The sequence below is a fragment of the Populus trichocarpa genome, chromosome 2 (assembly GCF_000002775.5).
Source record: "Populus trichocarpa isolate Nisqually-1 chromosome 2, P.trichocarpa_v4.1, whole genome shotgun sequence".
NCBI classification, from domain to species: domain Eukaryota; kingdom Viridiplantae; phylum Streptophyta; class Magnoliopsida; order Malpighiales; family Salicaceae; genus Populus; species Populus trichocarpa.
Genome location: NC_037286.2, coordinates 846,350 through 868,937, shown reverse-complemented (window position 1 = coordinate 868,937; position 22,588 = coordinate 846,350). Strand labels below are relative to the sequence as shown.

At 35.6% G+C, this 22,588-nt stretch overlaps 3 protein-coding genes across 4 annotated transcripts; 1 reads left to right on the top strand and 2 right to left on the bottom strand.

The window, feature by feature from the left end:
- Positions 1–1,237: 1,237 nt before the first annotated feature.
- Positions 1,238–5,000, bottom strand: LOC7489927 (uncharacterized). Of its 2 annotated transcripts, XM_002300635.4 has the most exons (12): positions 4,807–4,999; positions 4,407–4,626; positions 4,118–4,318; positions 3,957–4,027; positions 3,520–3,682; positions 2,825–3,418; positions 2,329–2,709; positions 2,170–2,245; positions 2,037–2,100; positions 1,763–1,898; positions 1,485–1,598; positions 1,238–1,403 (listed from the first exon to the last, which is right to left on the bottom strand). In XM_002300635.4, exons 1-12 carry the CDS (start codon positions 4,914–4,916, stop codon positions 1,338–1,340), a joined length of 2,196 nt encoding a protein of 731 aa, XP_002300671.3. In that variant the 5' UTR covers positions 4,917–4,999; the 3' UTR covers positions 1,238–1,337. The 2 variants fall into 2 exon arrangements, with proteins under 2 accessions (XP_002300671.3, XP_024450663.2); XM_024594895.2 differs by lacking the exons at positions 1,238–1,403; positions 1,485–1,598; positions 2,170–2,245 and having other exon boundaries at positions 4,807–5,000.
- A 1,971-nt stretch (positions 5,001–6,971) lies between these two features.
- Positions 6,972–11,421, top strand: LOC7496887 (uncharacterized). The gene is made up of 12 exons (XM_002301896.4): positions 6,972–7,175; positions 7,268–7,487; positions 7,575–7,781; positions 7,877–7,947; positions 8,261–8,423; positions 8,563–9,156; positions 9,467–9,847; positions 9,940–10,015; positions 10,093–10,156; positions 10,701–10,836; positions 10,955–11,068; positions 11,143–11,421. The coding sequence occupies exons 1-12, from the start codon at positions 7,066–7,068 to the stop codon at positions 11,206–11,208; spliced, it is 2,202 nt and encodes a 733-aa protein (XP_002301932.4). The 5' UTR covers positions 6,972–7,065; the 3' UTR covers positions 11,209–11,421.
- A 4,639-nt stretch (positions 11,422–16,060) lies between these two features.
- Positions 16,061–22,134, bottom strand: LOC7496885 (L-ascorbate oxidase homolog). The gene is made up of 8 exons (XM_002300633.4): positions 21,768–22,134; positions 21,563–21,672; positions 19,911–20,181; positions 17,877–17,979; positions 17,384–17,729; positions 16,929–17,294; positions 16,737–16,815; positions 16,061–16,610 (listed from the first exon to the last, which is right to left on the bottom strand). The coding sequence occupies exons 1-8, from the start codon at positions 21,921–21,923 to the stop codon at positions 16,398–16,400; spliced, it is 1,644 nt and encodes a 547-aa protein (XP_002300669.1). The 5' UTR covers positions 21,924–22,134; the 3' UTR covers positions 16,061–16,397.
- Positions 22,135–22,588: the final 454 nt, after the last annotated feature.

Here is a 22,588-nt window from a genome sequence, read left to right as displayed (position 1 = left end):
TGATTATGGTTTCATTCATTACGCTGTAAATGCTAGTATTCATTTTTATTATCGTGGAATGGATCTAAAATGTATGTCAAGATTTTTTCTTCGATACTTTTTTTTGGGTTAGATGGCTATTCGTTGAAGATGCTGTTTGGCACAGTGGATGTAGGTGTACTATCATTTTGTTAATTTTATTTTAAATTAATATTATTTTAATATATTTTCAAATAAAGTTTTTTTAAAAAGTAATTTTTCTTACCATTCTAAATACCCCTAAAAATGATGACAAATTAGCTAGGTTGGCAAAATTTATATATATTTTTTATTATATATTAATGGGTATATTTAGACCATTTTAAATATTAATCAAGATTAACCTTATAATTTTAAAGATATGAACCTTGGGTAAACCGAGCAGGGTTTAATATCAGTGCTCATTATATCAAACACGCCGACCACCAAAACCTTGAAATGCTGAGCTTTGTGATACACAAGTGAACTGTCAAACTAATTCTCAAATGATTTCGCCACAAAATCATCCGAGCTTTGTTGGTTCCTGGATGAGCAATCTAATGTCGGTTCATAAGCAATCCTCTGAAACAGCTTTCAATCCCACAGAGCTTTAGCAATTTGTGGCAACGAAACAGGGATGCTGGCAATGGCAATGATAAAAAAGCAAAATGGGAAAATGGGTGGGTGATCTGTCTGGCAATAATAAATTTAATAAAATAATAAGAATTGTAATTTAACTGGTCAGATTCTGGATTTGTTTTATAGAGATCATTAGTTTGAGTTTCACAAATCAAAGGATCACGGTAAATTTACATGATTGTTAACTTTAGGACCTATGAGATTAGTCGAGGTACGCATAAACTAACCTAAACATCCATATTATTAATAAAAAAAAAATTAATGTACAGTAATGATGTCAACAAATCCCCAATCCCAACTATGATTATAAGACATCTTCTGTGTTTTTTTATATAACTGTAATAATGTAATTTTGCAATTGGACAAAATTATTTGCTATTTGTCCTTTCCACTGAAACAACGGGATCGTCGAAGGTAGTTAAATGTTTTCCATCTTTCAAATGTTTTTTTTGTTGTTAGGATGGCAATTTAAGGCGAAATTAAAATATAGCTATGTTTTTTTTTTAATGTATATACATACATATTATCATTTTATTTTTTATTGAATAGTAAATAATAGTTGGATAATATATATTTATATGAATATTCAAAACTTGATTAATAATATATAAATATTTAATATTTTTATTTGATAAGTAATAAATATGATATAAATACACAGATAAACCAAATTATTGAATATCCATTTTTATCTCTAGATCCTACTGATTCCAAGAAGCGCCCACCATCTTTGCCATGAAGCTATACCTATCAGCTGCTTGATCAATCTGCGGAACAAGAGCCGAAAGTCAGCAATTTGTGATAAGGAGGTGATATAATTAGGGCCTCAAATTTAATGTAACAAATACCAATTTTTGAGTTGGCCGTCCAGCTCCATGTCCAGCTTTACAATCAATGCGGCCGATTATTGGATTGGTCTGGGGGCTTTTCTTCAAGCTCGTGCACAAAATATGTTGCATGGTCTGGGGGAACAAGATGGACACATTTTGAGAGAAGGAGCACAAACAATGTAATAACCTTTTCGGCCAACTAAATTATTGACTGAACAGAATATCCTGATGCCTTTACAAAACCGAATTAATGATGCAAGAGCCAACTCAAAGAACAATCGGTCTTGAGGACTTACAGCCAATAACTTCAGTGAGTGTAACGGCACAACTCGGTCGTCATGATCAGCAGTCAGTAGCATCGTCGATGGGTACTGAGAGGGTTGTTCAGGATGTTGCTCCCATGGTCTGCGGACATTATGCAATGGCGAGTACCTGAGCAAGGAAAACATGAAGGTCAAACAACAAAAGCAGTGTCCAAATGTCATCAGATCACTACTCCAGACTAGGAACAGGGGCGTTGGCGTTGGCATAAGAAGGTTCCGCTAGATTCTGATACTAAATTCAACTCACTTGATTAGCCAACCGAACTCTTCCTTCTTGTCTGAGCAGCCGAAGTCAGAAGTCCAAGCATGACCTATAGAAAAAAATTAGTAAGAACCGAGACGGAAAATGATCATTGTTAGAGCCCAAGGATGCCAGCTACCTATGGTAAACTTGTGGAATCGCAGCATGTCCATAACACCAACATGAGCCAGAGCACAACCAAAAAGATCAGGTCGCTGCACAGACAATGTAATAGCACAATGAATACAGCTATAATAAATGGCGACGTTACAATCAGGCAAAGTGATCAACTTCCTACCTGATTTATGCAAGCACCGATAAGAAGCCCACCGTTGCTTCCACCTTCAATACACAACTTCTTTGGTTGGGTGTAACCAGCAGTTACAAGATACTCAGAAGCAGAAATGAAGTCATCAAAGCAATTCTGCTTTCTGGCAAGTGAGCCTGCTTTATGCCATTCCTCACCATATTCTCCGCCGCCACGAATGTTTGCAATGCAGAAGACAGCACCTAAATGCCTAGTCAGTACAGTACGACTGATACTAAACGATGGTGTAAGACTAATGTTAAATCCACCATAGGCGTATAACAAACATGGGTGCGATCCATCCAACTTTATATTCTTCTTGGCCACAATAAACATTGGTATCTTGGTACCATCCTTGCTAGGCACAAAAACCTGGAATCAAAGAACCCAGTCGAGATTATTCCTAAAGAAATACTTTAAATTGATCTGGTGGTGATATCTGAACACTATTTAATGGTAGGAAAATGCAAACAGAAAACATAGTCACCTGATTCACTTGGAACTCTGTGCGATCGAATCCAGGCACAGTAATTTCACGAAATATCTTCATATCAGGAACCCCAGTGTCTAAATTGCATTGATATATTATACCAGGGGTGAGAAAGCTAGTGAACCCTATAAACACTGTACTATCCTTGCGCCGTGCAGAAATCCCTGTAACCGAACCAATGTCAATCGGTAGTTGATGCAGCAGAGATCCTGTATTCAAATCCCTTATCTGTAAGACATACTTCACATCTCTCAAGTAACTGACAATCATTTTATCACCATTAACAGCACATGCTGATTCGAGGACATCTTTTCCATATTCTGGAACAACATCAATCCAACTACCTGGCTCCTTCAAATCAACCCGGACTACTTTATATTTGGGGGCATCTTTATTAGTCAAGAAAGTAAATACAGTGTCATCATTTGCTATGTGTTGGTACTGGGCATCAAAGTTATCAATAAGTTTAATAAATGGGAGCAGGCTTTTTCCTCCCTTGAAACCTTCAAGGCCATCAGAAAATGCAGACATGTCACAGTAGTATACTTTGTTGACTGGATCACAATTCTCCGTAATATATAGGAGAAGATACTGCAGAACAACACATGAGTGCTTTCTTCATTCTTCTCAATCGACAAAAATAAAGCAAATAACCGAGAAAACTAGTACATATATGAACATTCACAATATACCTTTCCATCATCTGTCACACCAGCTCCAAACATGTATTTAGGGTTTTCAGAATCTCTCCAGCATAGTATATCTTCAGATTGATCCGTACCCACAAAGTGATGGTATAGCTCATGATAAAGATTCGCATGAGTCTCTGTCCCGGCGTCCAAGTTTTCTCCCTCTCTGCATGATAAACTCAATTCCATCACTCAAGAAGTAACAAGATTCAACACAATCACCAATTCAAAATCATTCAATCCATTTACTCTCCATTCACCTCACCTTACACCCAAATAACTGAAACTCAATACAGTTATCCATTCTAATCAATTACACTCTGTGAAACATTTCTCAAAGTTGCCTAAATCAGCTACACCCTCTACTTAATTAGAATAGGATAGGTGGATTCCCTCTTAAAATTCCTAGAAAGTAAATGACACGCACACTGAATACATACTTGGGAGCCGGGTATCGGCTATAGAAAAACCCCTTGCTGTCATGTGTCCAACCAATACTGGTAAACTTAACCTGCACCATCGAATAACGTTAAAAACAATCTCATAGCCACCAGCACAAACCAAAGCCAAAATATATCTTAAGATTGAAACAAAGTCTCACCCAATTTACAGTATCAGCCTCAACTATCTTTTCCTCAACATGCATAACTTTAATTGTAATCCAATCACTCCCACTTGTACTAAGTCCATATGCCAAGTACTTAGCATCCTCACTGATCGAAAGGGTATTCAACGACACTGTCCCATCCTCACTAAATCCATTAGGATCAAGTAAAACCTCTGGCTCTCCCTCTAAACAATCCTGTAACCAATCAGGACAAAAACATCAGCACCAATCTTTAAAAAACAAAAACAATGCCATAAAAAACTCGAACTGTAGCTCGTAAAACCTGCACATAGAGGACGTCTTGAGCCTGAAGCCCGGTATTATGAAAGTAAAAAAACTTGTTCCCTCGCTTAAACGGCACATAATATCGTGGGTGATCAAATAACTTAGTGATTTTTTCACGAAGTCTTTCTCTTGTATCGCATGTCTTTAATACTGATTCAGTCAATGTAACTTGCTCCTGAACAAACTCTTTTACCTCCTCTGCATCAGGATCTTCAAGCCTGCCAAGCCAAAAAAACACCAAACATACATTAACATTTAGAGCATTCAATTATTTTTACTATTCTCGGGCCAGCTTTTGCACCGAGACTAGGTGAAGCTCTAGAGTCCGGTCAAACGCAGGTCTTCCCGTTGAAGTGGATTAAATATTTAAGCAATGAGAATGATCTTGAGTTAATTACCATCTATAAGGATCAGCGATTTTTACACCATGGTAATCATCAATTACAGAGTCGTCTCGGCGAGCGGTTGGATACTGTAATGGTAGGCTAAGAGCTGAGAGGGAACCCATTGGTCTTGTTCTTGACGAGGAGAGACTTCGGAGTTGAAGAGGTTTACTTCGAGAGGTTGGTGTCGAGTTACTTGAAGTGAAGAATAAGAGAGGGGTTCCTTTTATTAGGGGGCAGTGTGGGGGGCGATGGGTGAGAATTGCGTGGCGATGGAATGAGAACATGGTTACGCCATTCTTACGTTGCCGTTTGGTTTGAAAAGGCTGGGCGCTTCGGGGATTTTGTGGAGTTCGGTCTATTCAGACGACATTTCTGCTCTATTATGTTGCCATGTTTTTTCGAGAGAAAAATCTAGGGAAAGTTACTTTCTCCCTTTATAGACGGGACGGGACGGGACGGGACCGCTTCTTATTTTCAGGAAAAATTTAAATTAATTTTGCATTTGAAAACCAATCAATTTAGGAGCATAGGCGTTAAACGGTATTCAAGGCAAGACCCGGGTATCAATTGGGAGGTTGAACCCAATTTTTTTTTTTTTTTAATAAAATCAAAAGAAATCATCATTTCTGATAAGATATTTTTTTTAAAAAAACCTCTATGAGTTGATGGATAGTTTTTTCATGCTTAGTTTTTGCAAAAATTATTCATTAACTCATAGATTTTCAGGTTATGTTTGTATCAATCAATTTTTTTTATTTAAAAAAATTCAAGTTCCAAATCAAATAAATCTCAAATTAATTTATCTGATTGGTCCAAATTTTACAACTATATTTAATGATGTTATATGATTTATCGATCTGAGCTTTACAAATATGTTTAATGGTATTAAAAAATTACATATCTATTTTAAAAGAACATAAAAATAAATTAAAAGTTTATTCAATTGTTGATAAATTACTAAACTGATTGTCATTATTTTTAACGTGATTTGAACTATTGTAATTAACATGTTATAATAAATTCTTTTGACATTTATCTCACATATGACAATTATATGTTAATCATGTTCAAAATGATAAAAAAAACTACCAATTAAATATTTATCTTTTTATAGATAAAAAACAACATTAATGAATTTTAAATTTTAAATTTAAAGTAAATAAAAAAATAAATTTTTTTTAAATTTTTTCAAAAATATTTTTAAAATATAAAAACAAACAGAATAACTCGAAGTCAAATCAACATTAAAGGGCTCAAACTCAATATTTTATGCACGAAACGACATTGTTGAATCCCATAATCTAAAACCTTGTAACCAATCAACTGCATGTTTGGTTACCGGATTTCATTATTTCCAATATTTCATATGTTTGTGAACTTTAACATGAAGAAATTAAGAAGTATCATATGACGCTTTCCATCCACAAAAAGCACTTCTCTTAGATTCTTTAGCTTGTTTGGCTCTGCGGTTGAACCTGCGTTTGATCAAATTTCAATTTTTTTTTGTTAAAATTGAGTGCGGTTTGTACTTTTTGGATCGTTTTGATGTGCTGATGTCAAAAATGATTTTTAAAAAATAAAAAAAAATCATTAGCATGTATTTCAGCACGAAAAGCTATTTAAAAAGTAACCACTATCACAATGTCAAACACGTTCTAGAGTCACTTTATAATCGAGAGCAATATTATACTCGAAGGAGTACAATTGTTCGATTTGATTTTGGATTTGAATTCCAAATCATTGCATCATCTTATGAACATTCAATTCTTATCTTATTTTTTTAATGATAGACTAAAATAGCTTTATTTTAGTTTATTTAATATTTAAAAATTAATATTGTTAAATCAATAAAGTCTTAAAAAGGTTAATTAGTATCCATTTTTAATATTTAATATTAACTTGTTCTATATGCTATAAAAATAGAAAGTATAGTAATGGTTATTTTTTAAAATAATTTTTATTTGGAAATATATTAAAATAATATATATATTTTTTAAAAAATTATTTTAATATTAAAATTATTTAAAAATATAAAAAAAAATTTAAATATGTTTTTTAAATTTTTTTACCTAATCCTTATTTGGAAAACAATGCTAAACAGGAGCTAAGTCTCGGATCATTGGATTGACTCGTAAAGCCGGTCCGGGTTCATAGACACGTTAAAAACACCCCTCCCCTCCTATTCTGTACTCCACTTTACCAAACTACAACCGCGAAAAACAAACCTCTCCAGTCCCGAAGTATTTCCTCGTCAAGACCAAGACCAAGACCATGGCTACGATCTCAGCACTCGACAAGCCTTTACAGTATCCAATCGTTCGCCGAGACGACACTGTAATTGACGATTACCATGGTGTAAAAATCGCAGATCCTTATCGATGGTAATTAAACTCTTGCCGAAAATTCAAATCCATTATGAGCAAAAAGCAAAGCTGAACGCATGAGAAATTAATTGGTGTATTTGGCTTGGCAGGCTTGAAGATCCTGATGCAGAGGAGGTAAAAGAGTTTGTTCAGGAGCAAGTAAAATTGACAGAATCAGTGTTAAAGGCATGCGATACGAGAGAAAAACTTCGTGAAACAATCACCAAGTTATTCGATCACCCGCGATATGATGCGCCGTCTAAGCGAGGGAACAAGTATTTTTACTTTCATAATACTGGGCTTCAGGCTCAAGACGTCCTCTATGTGCAGGTTTTACGAGCTAGAGTTCGATTTTTTTATGATTTTTTAATTTTTTTTGGGAAATTATTGGTGCTGATGTTCTGGGGTTGGTTACAGGATAGTTTAGAGGGAGAGGCAGAGGTTTTGCTGGATCCAAATGAGCTAAGTGAGGATGGGACGGTGTCATTGAATAGCTATACGATTTCGGCTAGCGAGGATGCTAAGTACTTGGCTTATGGGATTAGTAAGAGCGGGAGTGATTGGGTTACGATTAAAGTTATGCGCATCGAGGATAAGATAGTTGAGGCTGATACTTTAAATTGGGTGAGAATTTGTTTCATTTCTGAGATCAATTTTGATTTTGGTTGTGTTGGTTGTTGCTATGAGCTTTTTGTTTTGTATGATATTTGATGATGCAGGTTAAGTTTACCAGTATTAAGTGGACTCATGATAGCAAAGGGTTCTTCTATGGCCGTTATCCGACTCCCAAGTATGTAATCATTTCGTATGGCCTTGACATTTCAAGTAAAATGCTGCTTGACTGTAACAAGTTGGGGGGTAAATGTTTGGAGAATGTTGCTGGTTTAGACATGAAAGTCTCAAGTTATACTCGGGGAACTCTAATTGATTAGAAAGAGTGTTCGGGTTGTATTCTAGTTATGCATTCGGTTATCTGGGTGTAATGTGAGATGCATGAAGGATGAATCCGTCAAATCGTTTTGAATTAGGAATTGTATGAGCAATATTAGCAGATGATGTCTTACGTTATATATTGACTGAATAAAATTGAATTTATTATGCAGAGAGGGAGAAAACTTAGATGCTGGGACAGAGACTAATTCTAATCTTTATAATGAGCTATACTATCATTTCATGGGAAAGAATCAATCCGAAGATATACTATGCTGGAGAGATCCTGAAAACCCCAAATATGCGTTTGGAGCTGATGTGACAGATGATGGAAAAGTATATTGTGAATGTTTATATATGTATTTGTTTTCTGACTAACTTTATTTTTTTCTTTTATGGCACATGAATAGAATGTGGAATGCATTTCTGTTTGAAGTTCTTTCAAGTTGACATCATTTTATATGTTATTCTGCAGTATCTTCTCTTATATATTGGTGAGGGCTGCGATCCTGTCAACAAAGTATACCACTGTGATATGTCTGCATTTTCTGATGGCCTTGAAGGTTTCAAGGGAGGAAAAAGCCTGCTCCCATTTACTAAGCTTATTGATAACTTTGATGCACGGTATCATGAGATTGCAAATGATGGCACATCGTTTACTTTTTTGACTAATAAAGATGCCCCTAAATATAAAATAGTCCGGGTAGATTTGAAGGAGCCTAGTAGCTGGATAGATGTTATCCCAGAATCTGAAAAGGATGTCCTGGAATCAGCATATGCTGTTGATGGTGATAAAATGATTGTCAGTTACTTGAGTGATGTGAAGCATGTTCTACAAATAAGGGATTTGAAAACAGGATCTCTACTGCATCAATTACCGATTGACATTGGTTCAGTTACTGGGATATCTGCACAGCGAAAGGATAGTACAGTATTTATTGAGTTTACCAGTTTTCTCACCCCCCGTATAATATATCAATGCAATTTAGACACTGGTGTTCCAGATTTGAAGATATTTCGTGAAATTAGTGTGCCAGGATTTGATCGTACAGAGTTCCATGTGGATCAGGTGAGTATTTGCTGCTTACATTTTTGTAGCATTAAGTAGTGTTTTGAGTAGATCGATTCAAGTTTAAATTGCAAAATGATCTCTAGGAATGATCTTTTTTCTCTTTTACTAGTGTCCCCAGGGCGGGATATTTAATTGATGCTTTTTCTATACTGTTCTATTTAGTTGGTGCTCTCTCTCTCATTTCCTTTTTCTGGTGGAACTTAAGTGATATCTTTTTCCTCAAAATTAAATTTAACATATTCATCATCTGCCCTCTCCTTGTAATGTTTGTCTTTGGTTCCTATTTGACTGGTTTCTTTGATACCAGCTTTTTGTGACTAGCAAGGATGATACCAAGATACCAACGTTTATTGTTGCCAAGAAGAATATAAAGTTGGATGGGTCACACCCATGTTTGTTATATGGGTATGGGGGATTTAACATTAGTCTTACACCATCGTTTAGTGTCAGTCGTACTGTACTGACTAGGCATTTAGGTGCTGTCTTCTGCATTGCAAACATTCGTGGCGGCGGAGAATATGGTGAGGAATGGCATAAAGCAGGCTCACTTGCCAGAAAGCAGAATTGCTTTGATGACTTCATTTCTGTTTCTGAATATCTTGTATCTGCTGGCTATACCCAACCAAAGAAGTTGTGCATCGAAGGAGGCAGCAATGGTGGGCTTCTTGTTGGGGCTTGCATAAATCAGGTGGAAAGCTGATTCATTTGTTTGATTGGGTTTTTTGTTTTCATCTTCTAATATAGTTGTATTAAGTGTGTTTATTAAATTGTGTGTGGCAGCGACCTGATCTGTTTGGTTGTGCTCTGGCTCGTGTTGGTGTTATGGACATGCTGCGATTTCACAAGTTCACTATAGGTAGCTGATTTCCTATGGCACTAATAAGTAATAACCATCATTTTTATATTGATTTTTTGCTGAACTTTGTTCTTTAGGTCATGCATGGACTTCTGACTATGGCTGTTCAGACAAGAAGGAAGAGTTTGGTTGGCTAATCAAGTGAGTTGAATTTAGTATAAGAATCTAGTGACATCTTTTTATTCTAAAAGCCTTGTTAACAGTTTGGTTCAAAAGTCTGGGTCCGACACTGCAAGGTTAGATCCATAACAATTGTCTGGCATTTAAAAACCATCAATTGCAGCACAAAATAGATCTTCTTGCTTGGCCATTAATTTAAACTATATCTTAGCCAATTTGATTCCCAACTTCTTTAAAGTGCATTGCCAAGATGTTGATGATTGCCGACGTTCTTACTACCATCTCTATGAAACTGCTAGCCTCTAATCTCATTCATTAAGCAACTCCGACAATGGTAATTTGAGAATATGGTTTTTGAGCTCATAAGCCTTCTTCTTTAGATGTCATGAGCTTCTTCTCGAGTTGAAATTGCATTATAGCATCTTAGAGTTTGTTGGTTGTCACTGAACATTTTTTTTGGGTAAGTTATCTACTTGGCATCATCAGTATTCTTTAGTCTTGCAGTGAAAAGTCTCAGATGACATCCGGACACCATTTTGTTGACTTTAATGTTTTCCTTTCTCAGGTACTCGCCGCTGCATAATGTTCGCAGACCATGGGAACAACATCCTGAACAACCTTCACAGTACCCACCTACCATGATATTGACTGCTGATCATGATGATCGAGTTGTGCCATTACACTCTCTGAAGCTGTTGGCTGTGAGTTCTCAAATAGTAACTTTTCATTAAGTTAGGGTTGCCATATATCTTATCAACTTGGTTGCATCTGCTTTCACTTTACTCCCCTTCTGAAAATTCGTCCAACTTTTTTCTTCAGACCATGCAATATATTTTGTGCACGAGCTTGGAGAAGAGTCCTCAGACAAATCCGATAATTGGTCGCATTGAGTGTAAGGCTGGACATGGAGCTGGACGCCCAACTCAAAAACTGGTAATTATTGCATTAAATTTTGGGTCCTATACCTCCCCCTTACCAGTTATTAACATTCAGCTCTCGTTCCACAGATTGATGAAGCTGCTGATAGGTATAGCTTCATGGCAAGGATGCTTGGCGCTTCTTGGAATGAGTAAGACCAGACTTGAATGAAGGAGAATATGCATTCAACAGATAGAAAATATCCGCTGGAATTGGATGACCTTGTTTCCCATTGTTTGAGTTTCTTTTCCCAAATTGAATTTGACCACAGTTGATTGTGTCTATAATCTGCAAAGCTGAAAATAAGCAATTCAAAACCTCTAAATATAGACAAGAATCTTATTGAGCCAAAAAACAGTTCATCTTCATGTCGGTGGTGACATCAAGTTGTAGTGTCTCTGCTCTGCTTCTTAGAATTGATACAATGCTGCCGGACAGCGAAGAAATATTACTACAACTACAACTCCAGGAAGTTGAATATTAAGGAAAATAGCATCAGCATAGCAGTGTTGAACTAAACCATAAATGGAAGCAGTGCCGGTCTATGGCTATGACAACCAAGCCATCGAATATAAAAAAACCAAATTTCTCAAAGAAACCTAGGCATCATTGATTCATTTCCATGAATAAGGTATTCGCCATATAACGTTATGAGACTGTAATAAAAGCTTTCTCGAGCTGCAACAGTAGATGACATGATAAATTGATTTCATATCTTGGATGTGTACGTCCGACCCCGTGAGCAGATTCTTTGATATAAGTGCTGTGATTCGAGCATCATTAGAGCTCCTTTACTAGATACAAGCTTGAGAATTACCTTCCACGGGCCTCTAAGCATGGTTGTCCGTCTTACCCATGTTAAGGTCAGTTTACCAGGTCAATTTCACATATCGTTTTGGATAATTTATTTAAAAAAAAAAAACAAAATTCTTTATATTGATCTATCAGGTTTTATCTAGTTTAACCGAGTTTGATTTAATCAATGTAAATAAAATCTAATTTGGATTTGGTTCTAGATCAATAAATTACCGACCTAAAGAGGGCATACAATTCTGGGCTATTATTCTTAAATTACTAATCTACCTCAATCTGAAGTGTTCTACCTCCTAGTTTCATTTATCACTACGAAACTAAACAGTCCAAGGCAAGATCTATTAGGATGGTATTTGGAAAGAGAATTATGCATCTCCGGGGTATGGTTTCAATTATTTTCCCTGGGCGCATAAATGCAAGAGAAAATACTGAGAGCTTCCAGCGCGATCTGCTCAATTTTCATTCTTCAATGGGAAAAGGGAGGAGAGCCTTTTAGCCAAATATTCGTTAAAGACTAGTTAAAGATGTTATGAATTTACCAGCAACATAGAGAATGTATGGCGAGCAATCGGTGTGCCTAACGCCAATAATTTTGTGCTTATAGCATCATCACCTTTCTATTCAATAATACAGACAGCAACTGTGTATTCTAGCGGACAAGAGTTTCATCGTACATGGCTATGGCAAGGCTTTGAAGAAAATGTTGCTGAGGCATGACGTGAAACGTGTTATGGATCAGTTGGTGTGTTATTTTTTTTTATTAGATTATTGAATTACAAACTTTTCAAAAAATATTAGTTTTCTTTATTTATTTTTCTACTGTTTTAGAGCTATAATCTTAGGTCCTGAGAACCCTAAATTCTATGAACGCTATACGTTGCGTCAGGTCACCATGAAGAATAGAAGGTACTGATAAATCGGCTCGCTGGAAAAAGAATGAGACGTCAATGCAAAATGAGGCTGCTAGTTCATGTCTCAAACCAGAACGAGTTGAGAGAAACTTTTATTTGATACATTGTTTATCTCCCCACAGCAACGTATAACAACGATTGCTTAGATCAATCTCCAAAAAAGTAAACAACCCATTCAATGTGTATCGAATGAATTTATAGTGACGAGGTTAAACGATGGAGGTCTACAAAACCAGAAAGCACTGCCTGGTTTCTTTCTTTCACTTTTGCCTGATATATGATCCTGCAGAACCAATTCCATTAACTTGAGTGAAAGGAACACTTGTATTCGGTGCTGCATAAACAATATTGGTTATGGCAGAACACGCAGTTTTACCTCAACCCTTCAAGCCACATTTCAGTTATCACAGTTTCGCCAGGGTACGCGTGCAAGAGGAACCGGCCTGATATGTTCTTGACGATGTTTGCATCTCCTCTGCAGATCCATTTGATGATTGCCCTAACTGCAAATCCGAGTGTGCACAACCCGTGCGATATTGGACGCGAGAATCCTCAACATGCAAAAAGGAACAAGATTAATTGGATTGGTATCAAATAAAGCCTGGGATGCATGAAGACACCAGACAGATGTGCAAACAAATACTATGTATTTTAGGGTTTTTGAGGAATATGCTCGTTTTTTTAAGATTTGCAGTTTGGAAGACCCGCGGATTAGGATTTTGAAATCTTAACCAACCGATCGACAAGTTGGATAGATGGTCTCGGTCGACTGGGTGATCAATTTTAGTTGATTGGTTAGACTGATAGTCTTGGTTGATCGGTTAGTCAATTTTAATCAACCAATTGATCGAACAACATGGGTCAATCAATTCTTTTTCCAATTCGATTAGTTTGGGAGATATTCGAAATTGATCAAGTGGATCTATTTTGGTTTTATAATTATGTTTTGGTCTCTAATATTATAGTTGAAATATTTTATGTTATTTACTTCGAGTTGTTAGTATTTTATGTATTCGTCATAGATTTTACTGACGTTCCTCTTAATGATTTTCGATAATCTCCAATTCTACATCTGTTTATCTTTTGCTTTTATTTTTCCAGTGAGTGGGATAATTTTTAATATGCATGTAATATAAATAATTTATGATGTTGATCATGTGATGGATACAAAGGACATTCTTGAATATCTATATATGTTGATTTATTTTTTGAGCACTCATCAGTTTCTTGAATTTGTATTCACATTCTGTTGATTTAATTCTATTCGGTACATTATTCATTTGTTTATTTATGTGTGTGTGTGTGTTATGTTTGGATATCGTGATACTTGTCAGAAACTCCATACTCACGGAGAGTAGTTAATTTATGTGCATATGGTAGTTTATATACTTAGTTAGTGAGAGATATACCAACCTGTGGCGGTTGATCCTTAGCCAGTTATCGGGGTCACAAACCTTATATGTTATCGGAGTCTATTGATTAATTGGTTTTTAAGAATATTTTGAAAGTTTATAAAATGCCATGAATTTTGTATAACATGTTTTATGATAATTATGTTTGAAACTTAGCGTATGTAAGGTGTCGTCAAGGCACCCTCCTGCGTTGTCGGTCACAAATTCAAAATTCAGGTCGTGACAATTTAGGTGTAGAATAATCCCATTAATGTATCGTCATTACTCCCAAAGCTAGAAGTTGGAATACGTATGATCATAGTTGTAAAACCTGAGCTAGTCTGGTGGATCGATTCAGGGTCTAGACCAATTCAGGTTGAAAAAAATAAAAGAAAAAAAATTGTTGACTTGGTCAAAAATCCAAGTTGATCATCTGACTTGATTGACCTAAGCTTGACCCAGTCAAAACTCGGCCCTCAACCCATAAACTTGTTTTTTTTAAAAAATTTAATTAAAATGATGTTGGTTTGATTTTTTTTAAAAAAAAAATCAACCTTCCTGAATTATGAATCAAGTTTTATCTTGAGTTTATCTCTAGATCCAGCTTTACAAATAAAATCTTGAATTGAAGCAAAAAAAAAAAATGACAAACTTAAGAAAAGTGACCTTAATCCAAGTTAATAAAAAAATATAATGGCAATGAAATGTTAAGGAAAAGTCACAATAGAAATTATTTCAAGGTGGGGCTCAACGCAATTGTCAAATTGAGCTTTCTTTTCTAGCACCTTGGTGATCAAAGAAGTAGAAAATTTTGAATTCAAGTTAACTAGTATTGTGTATAGTAAGATTGATAATATGGCACAAAATTTTCAAGGTTTGATGGTAAACTTGATGACACGATGACTTAACTCGTGGCTTAGGCTAGATTTCAAATTAAACTAGAAAAGAATTTATCTTGTGTGACCTGGTTGATCTGATCAAGATTTAGTTTGATTTAAAAAAAAAAATCAAGTTAACATTGTTTTAATTTTTTTTTTTAAAGAATTCTTGAAATGATGTCATTTAGAATTGATCCAAGTCAACTTGGGTTAACCTACTCACCCGTAACCTAGATTTTAGGTTAGGTCATGGATCGTACTGGGTTTGATAACTTTACAATAAATTACAAGCCACTTAAAAAAAACAAATACAAAAAAAAATATAAAATTCATGACTTATTATTAATAATAAAAATATATCTACCTAGAATTTTTCTATCCTAATTGCATCTCTTAATTTCTTTAAAATAGATTATAAAAAATAACCAATAAGATATTATTAATTATTCGTTAGACATTATAAAATTTCTCGTCATTCTCAATCAACCTGATTAATTAATGTATTTTGATCCTTAAATCCGTCTCAAGTCTCAGCTCTATTCTTTCTTCCTAGCATCACAAAAACATTAACACCACCATCTAGTGCGTTAAAAAACTCCAAATTATCAACAAATAAACTATGAACAAACTTGCGTTACTTACAGAGCATGTTCTGTTTCGTGGATTCTAATCTTCTGTTCGTCACTAGCCTTTTGAAGCTGTTAGGTTAGGTCAGATATATTAATTGAAAAACATGTTTAATTTACAAGTTAACTCGAGAAGAACTAAGTTTCTAGAAATCCATTTTTTTTTAAAAAAAAAGAAAAGTTTCAAGGGATTATTTCTGTTTTGGGGGGTAGGAATACAGGTTTTCTTGTCTTTTACAATGCTGTCAAATGAAAATGATTGTAAATTACTTCAGCACTGTTCTATTTGAATTAATTGCGTGCACTATAAGAAAATTATCATAATAATGCTTCACAAACTTCCTGTGCATTTAAAAGAAACGAAGAAAATCATCAAAACATAAAGGGATTAGAGAAGAGATCAAACACTATTATAAGTGAACTGATATACTGCATGATACAAACATTAATTACCCAAGCCAGCTTCGAGAATTAGCTGGCTTTATATGACTATAAATAATGTATAAAAACTTAATTAATATAGAAGAAAATACAATCATCAATGGAAAAGAATGTGACCTCGAGCTGAGATCATTAGGAATTCTATTCGTACAATCTTCTCATTCAATACTTAGCCTAAGTAAAGCACCCACATGCAAAGATGAGATGCAAGGCTCTACTTCTTATCCTCAAAAACTAGGCATACTTCCCGGCTGAATTGGTGGCTCCTTCGGTGATGCACTAGCTTACAGAGGTCGGGTGCGTCGACCACTTGCCCTACCACAAAGAAGTGCATTCTTTGGAATAGGGAATTCGTCTCTGAGTGAAGTTGAATCAGTATAAACTCGCAAGTAAAATTGTTGTCCAAGATATTGACGTGCCCAAAATTCTGTCCTCAAGTTCCACATCCCCACATTGTCGAGTGGAATATATATAGCAGTCCATGCTTTGGGATACACCTGCACTCACCATCCAAGTAAAACGTCCAATCGTTATTCTCACTTTCAATTTAAGTTTTAAGTCCATCTCTTTGATTATAGAAGCAGAATGATCTAATCAGGGAAACGATGAGATTTCAATCTTACCTGAGTAGTGCATCTAGCAACTGCGTCGCGAAGATTGTACTGGTCCCTGCTAGCTGTTGTCCACTGTCCACCATCCATGCTGCATTACAGAATTTGAAAAGGAAATGTTTCGATTAATTAATTTCACAAGAATTTTCTCGCCTCCGCTGATCAATGCAGTCCTAGTAAAGAAAATGTGAATCATGTACTTACCCGACAACAAAGAAACTGTACCCATCAAGATGCCAGCTCTGCAAAATGTCCTCATCGTTTTGGAATACAATTTCCACATATGCTCTATAAGGAACGGTCAAAACTGCTGTGTCCAGGTACAACCCTCCACCATAAGGTCTGTCGGTTATGCCGTTCTCCTTGAAAACTCCCTGAATTTTGAAGTAGTCTGCAATCTTCATGGGAGTGTCTGGTGCGATAAAGGACACGCTATTGACTCCATATCTCTGATTGCCATTGACTTGACCAGCCGAATTTGCCACTATGATAGTTCTGGTAGTGTTGATCATTCCATAGTGGTATGAGCCTTGTGGATTTGGCCTTGGTCCACTTGCAGTAAGATTAGTCCTGAAATGAGCACATATAATCAGAGATATAGAAGGAACAGTTTTAGACTGGGCTCAAATAGCATATTGTTGGGAGGGATTAAAATATACCTGATAGAGCGAGCCTGGTTTAGTGACCAGTCAACTTCGATGGTTGGTCCACCAGGGAATGGGCCAGAGACTGCACCAGCAGAGTTGCTATAATGTAGAATACCAGTGGTGTTGAGAACTGTAGAGGTGAACCGTGAAGTAACCACAATATAATAGTCTTGGCCAGGTTGGTCAGCAGTAAATAGAACAGAATAAGACTGGCCAACATGAACGTCGAGAGACGAGTAGGTAGTTTGGAGAGTGTGCGTTCCTTCCACTTCGACCAACTTCATTTTGTGGTTTTGGATCCTGAAGTTAAGGGAATTTTGCAACCCAACATTTGATATTCTCAACCTGTAAGTTTTTCCTGTAGCAGATAGGTCAAGCAGTCACATTAGTATAATTGAACAATAAAACATCCATCGATTTGTAGTCATATTTCTTGCCCTTCTTGGTGTCAAGTAGTTTATGCTATAATTTTTAGTTGCATGAGATTGGTAGACAGAAGGCCTACCTTGTTCAACAGTAAGATAATAGCCATTGCGTCCACGACCATTGATGAGGATTCCATCAGGGAATGGTAGCTTCCTGCCCCCGTCCAATACAGCCTTCAAGTCCTGTGCAAACACAAACATATAAATTATTATTTCTACTTTAATGCATTAATAATTTTATTTTCTGAGTAACAAAAAAATCAAAAAATTCAAACTACACGTAGACTTATTTAATTAAATTCCACTGAACTTGACTTGTTAATCCCAAAAAAAGTTATTAAACCCAGTCCAATAAATAACTTAAAAGCTTGAATCATGGATTCACAGATTAATTCAGGCACAAAACAATATTGTTTCAATATCTTTTTTTAAAAAAAAGTTAAATGAAATTGTTTATTACAAGTTTTCCTTAAATCATTTAGGTGTTTATGTTGTTAAAACACAGCTCAAACTAGGTACTGGGTTTTCAGTCCATGTTTAAGAACACGGATCCCAGCCATGAGATTTAATGGGCTTTACTTGATTTGCAACAAACGTATGGCGGCCCATGCTGAAAGCAACTAATGTGGAAGCATATGCATGGCTAGGAAAACCTCATGGCCCATGTGTCGCTGGACTTTCTAAAAAAGCAACTAAATAGTCTACAGACAGCTGGGATTCAGATTTGATTTATCGGGCATGTAGGGTTTCTAGGGAAAACACAGTCAATGCCCAGCTGAAGACATTGGTGACAAAAGCAACACAGTTTTCGGTGGGCACACTTACCAATGAAGAAATCTAGTGCATGTTCTCGAGTATTTTTTTTTTTTTTTTACTCCAGGGTGCTAAAAAGAAACTTGATAAAATAACATAAAACAAATTATTTAAAAATATAATATAGAGACATAGATGTCATAGTCATAAGTGCTGCCGCTTTTTCAAATTGCAAAATTTAAAAAACACGAGATTTAATAAGGACAGGTGTGTGAGAAAAATAATAATAATAATAATAAAAAGATCTTGCAAGAATATCAGTATTATTAAAAAAATATCTATAAGCAGCACAGAAATAAGTGAGCCTTTTTTTATTTTTTTTATTTTTTTCTCTCTCCTCTCTTCACAACTTGCGAGGAGAAAGGAGAGGAAAAAAAAAACAAATAATAACCATATAAACACATTGAAAATTCAATAATGACACGATACCATTAAAAAAAAAATCAACAAAACAAGTTAGAAGATACCAAAAAAAAGTAAACTAAAAAATCACAAATCACGATTACGACTTGCAAATCAAAGATTTCATTTGCTACTATTTAAATTATATTATTTTTAAAAAATATTTTTTATGTTGTATTATTTTATCATATTTCTTTTCTAGGACGCTAGAAACCCAAAAAAAGAAAAAAGTCCATGTTCTCCGGCTCTGCTAGCTCTCGGCGAGCGAATGTGTTCCTTTCTGATCTTTGTTTGACAGATAGCACATGTGTTCTTGAACAGTGCACTTTTCGATATTTTTTGGACAGATAGCACACGTGTTCTTGAACAGTGCACTTTTCGATATTTTTTGTCATGAACAGAGGCCCAGCTGTCTAAACGACAGTAGGTAACAGTACATGTACAGAATATTGCACCAGCATACCCTACTTATATAGTTGCCGACACAAACGCAAAGCCAACTAGCTTCCACGAAGCTGTATCCCTCCAAATTTGAAGAGAGGCAGGCAACATTCTAGAATCTAAACTGAAAACACCTTTAGCAGTATTTTAATTAATTTATGTAGTCTTAAAAAATAATTAAATAATTTTTTGACTAATATTGACCATGTACTCAAACTTTCATCCTATCTGCTGCTTCATTTTCTTACCCTTTCTATTTCTTGAAATAAAATATCAAACCACAATGAAAAAAAAAAGGAAATGGACGAAAAGGATCATGTAATAAATAAATATAAAAACATGGGGATTAAATAATAATTTCAAAAATCATGAGGACTAATTATTTATATTTGCTAAATTTCCGGACTAAGTTATATTTAACTAGTAAAAAAAAGTGTGTTGCTGGGGTTGATACTTACCGTGTGGTTGGACAGGTACCAATCTCCAATAAGAATGGTGTAGTCACCAGCAGGATCATCGAAAGGAACGGGGATTCGAGGCCGACTGAGGATTCTGATTCCTCCAAAACCACCAGCAGCCTTGTGGAATCCAAGAGATGGGAAGTAGTAGAAACTTCCTATCTGATCCTTGACCTGGAGAATATATGTAAAGTTCTTTCCCGGAGGAATCGGGCACGTGGTCCCAATGACACCATCCTCAAATGAGTTTCTCCTCTGTTGAATTCCATTCCTATTTTTACAGTCACAAAACAAGCATAAGCAGTAGATCTACCATTCATAACTACAGAGCTCAAACAAAGTTACTGCATAACTGGGGTCAACACATTGGCTCAGCATCATATAATTGAGAACATGCTTCTCTTGGTGCATGCTAATAAATGTGTTAGCTGTCTACATTATGAAGCAGGCTCTGCAGCCCATCATGGGATGGTTGTCTTAGTAAAATGTCTGAGATGTAATTAATAAGTTGATCACATTCTAAATTCACCTGCATTAATTCTGGGAAACCAATACAGATCTTTGAAATAAAGTAAAAGATTACTTTTTGCACAGGCCAGCTAGGGCATGGCAAAGTACTCATTGCATGAGATGGAGAGAATAGTTGTAATTGTTTTTTAAAGTATTTTATGTTTAGAAATATATTAAAATAATATTTTTTATTTTTAAAAATTATTTTTAATATCAATACATCAAAATAATAATAATAATAATGATGATCTAAAAACACTTAATTTGAAGAAAAAATAAATAAATATAGTTGTGATTGTTTTTTAAAGTATTTTTTGTTTAGAAATATATTAAAATAATAATGATCAAAAAAACAATTCATTTGAAGTAAAAAATTAAATAAAATTTATATTTTTTTAAAAAAACTTTTAAAATAAACCCTGATGAGACTCTATCCTATCCTTCAACAGGGCATGGCAAAAGTTCACATTGCAAACCTAGTGGGACTCTATCGTATCCTGTAACTTATCCGGTGGATGACAGCTAAATATAAAATTGACCACTCAGTGAGTTATCTAAAATCAGGTAGGTTATCAAATAACAGTAGCTGTTGGCTATATTGCTCACTCATGGAAAGGTCGCTGTCATCTAAGATAAACTAATCACAGCCTTGATTCTCTAATAATGACAGACATGTGAAGCTATAAATCACAAACTTTGGTTCTTTATCAATTGCTTGTATGTAGCATTGGAGTTCAAACTCAGTTTAGAGTCATTTCTTGGCGCAAATTACAGCGCTAATAGCGCGGAAAGTTCCAAAAGGGTGACTTCAATTCAATCCATAAGTTAGATCTAGAAGTCATCGTGCTATATGGATGCTCCCACCAGCAATCACTGATTCAGACAAGTTCAAAAGGACCAGAGAGAGAGAAAAGTAAAAACACTACAGAGAACAGAGAAATGGCAATGTGAATCAAAGCCATGACAATCTGACATTCTTACAATATAAAATGAAAATGGACATCCTAGAATTACAGATGTAGCTTTGTATAGCATTGCAAAGAAAGAGGGACTGACTAGGTAGATTTGGTCTTTTCAATGCAGGAAGCAACAAAAGAGCAGCAAATAATCTTTACAGAAAGGGAAAAGGAGAGAGATCTTACCAAGAGAGGAGGAAAGGCTCATCTAAGCTGTTATAGACATTGATAATAAGGTTGTCATTAGTCACAGAGTGAATGTCAGGTCCTGGGAATTGTCCATTGATGAGAATACCCTGTTACCAAATCAGTAGCAGTTAACTTTGGAACAAACTTAAGCCCATTACAGATCAAAAGAAACGGCAATAAAATCAAGGAGATTTGGACAAACCTGTTGACGAACACCAAGAGGGTAGATGAAACCATAAGTAACATTCCAGTCGAAGAACCTGTAAGGATCTTCAGCTTTAACACTGGAAATAATAGAAACTGAGACACACAAAAATGTGCAGAGTACTGCAGTTTTTCCCGCTAAGTTGAGCGGCATTTTGGAGCCAAAGGACAAGGTGTTATTAAGACTTCTTTCGTCTGCCTGTTTTCGGAGTCGAGCTGAATATGGAAAGAAGAGTGTGAAAGAGAGGAAGACTTTAAGGAGGAGGGAGTGGGGTTAGTTTCTGGGGAAGTAGGCTGTAAATGACGAGGGATGGCGCAATATTTAAGTGCGGTACAGAGCATGTGGTGTGAATGGCGAGCCGTAAACAAAAGAAAAGGAAATGAGAGGGAAAATTGTGGGAGAGCCAATTTGCGAAAAAAGAAAAGGAAAATCAGTGTCGGTGGTGGGGTCTGCTCATTATCATATGGTAGTAGTTTTTGAAAGATCAGGTTTAATGAGTGTGATTTGTCCCCCACATGGGTTTTGGAGGGAGGTTGGGTCGCAGTGTGGGTGGGTTTGTTTTGGCGCGACGCTCAGGAGGCTTCCATGCGAGTAGGTTTTAACCGGATTTATTAAACCCTAGTATCAACTCAGTGAGTGATCTACTGGCCTGAATCAAAATTTAAACTAAACTAAATATGAATTTAGTGTAACCAGTAAGTAAACCTGCAATAAGACTTAAAATTCAGTTTGATTTAAAAAAAAAAACTCCAGTCAATATCATTTTAACTTTTTTAATCTTAAAACGATAGTATTTTGGGTTAAAACATGTCAATTAG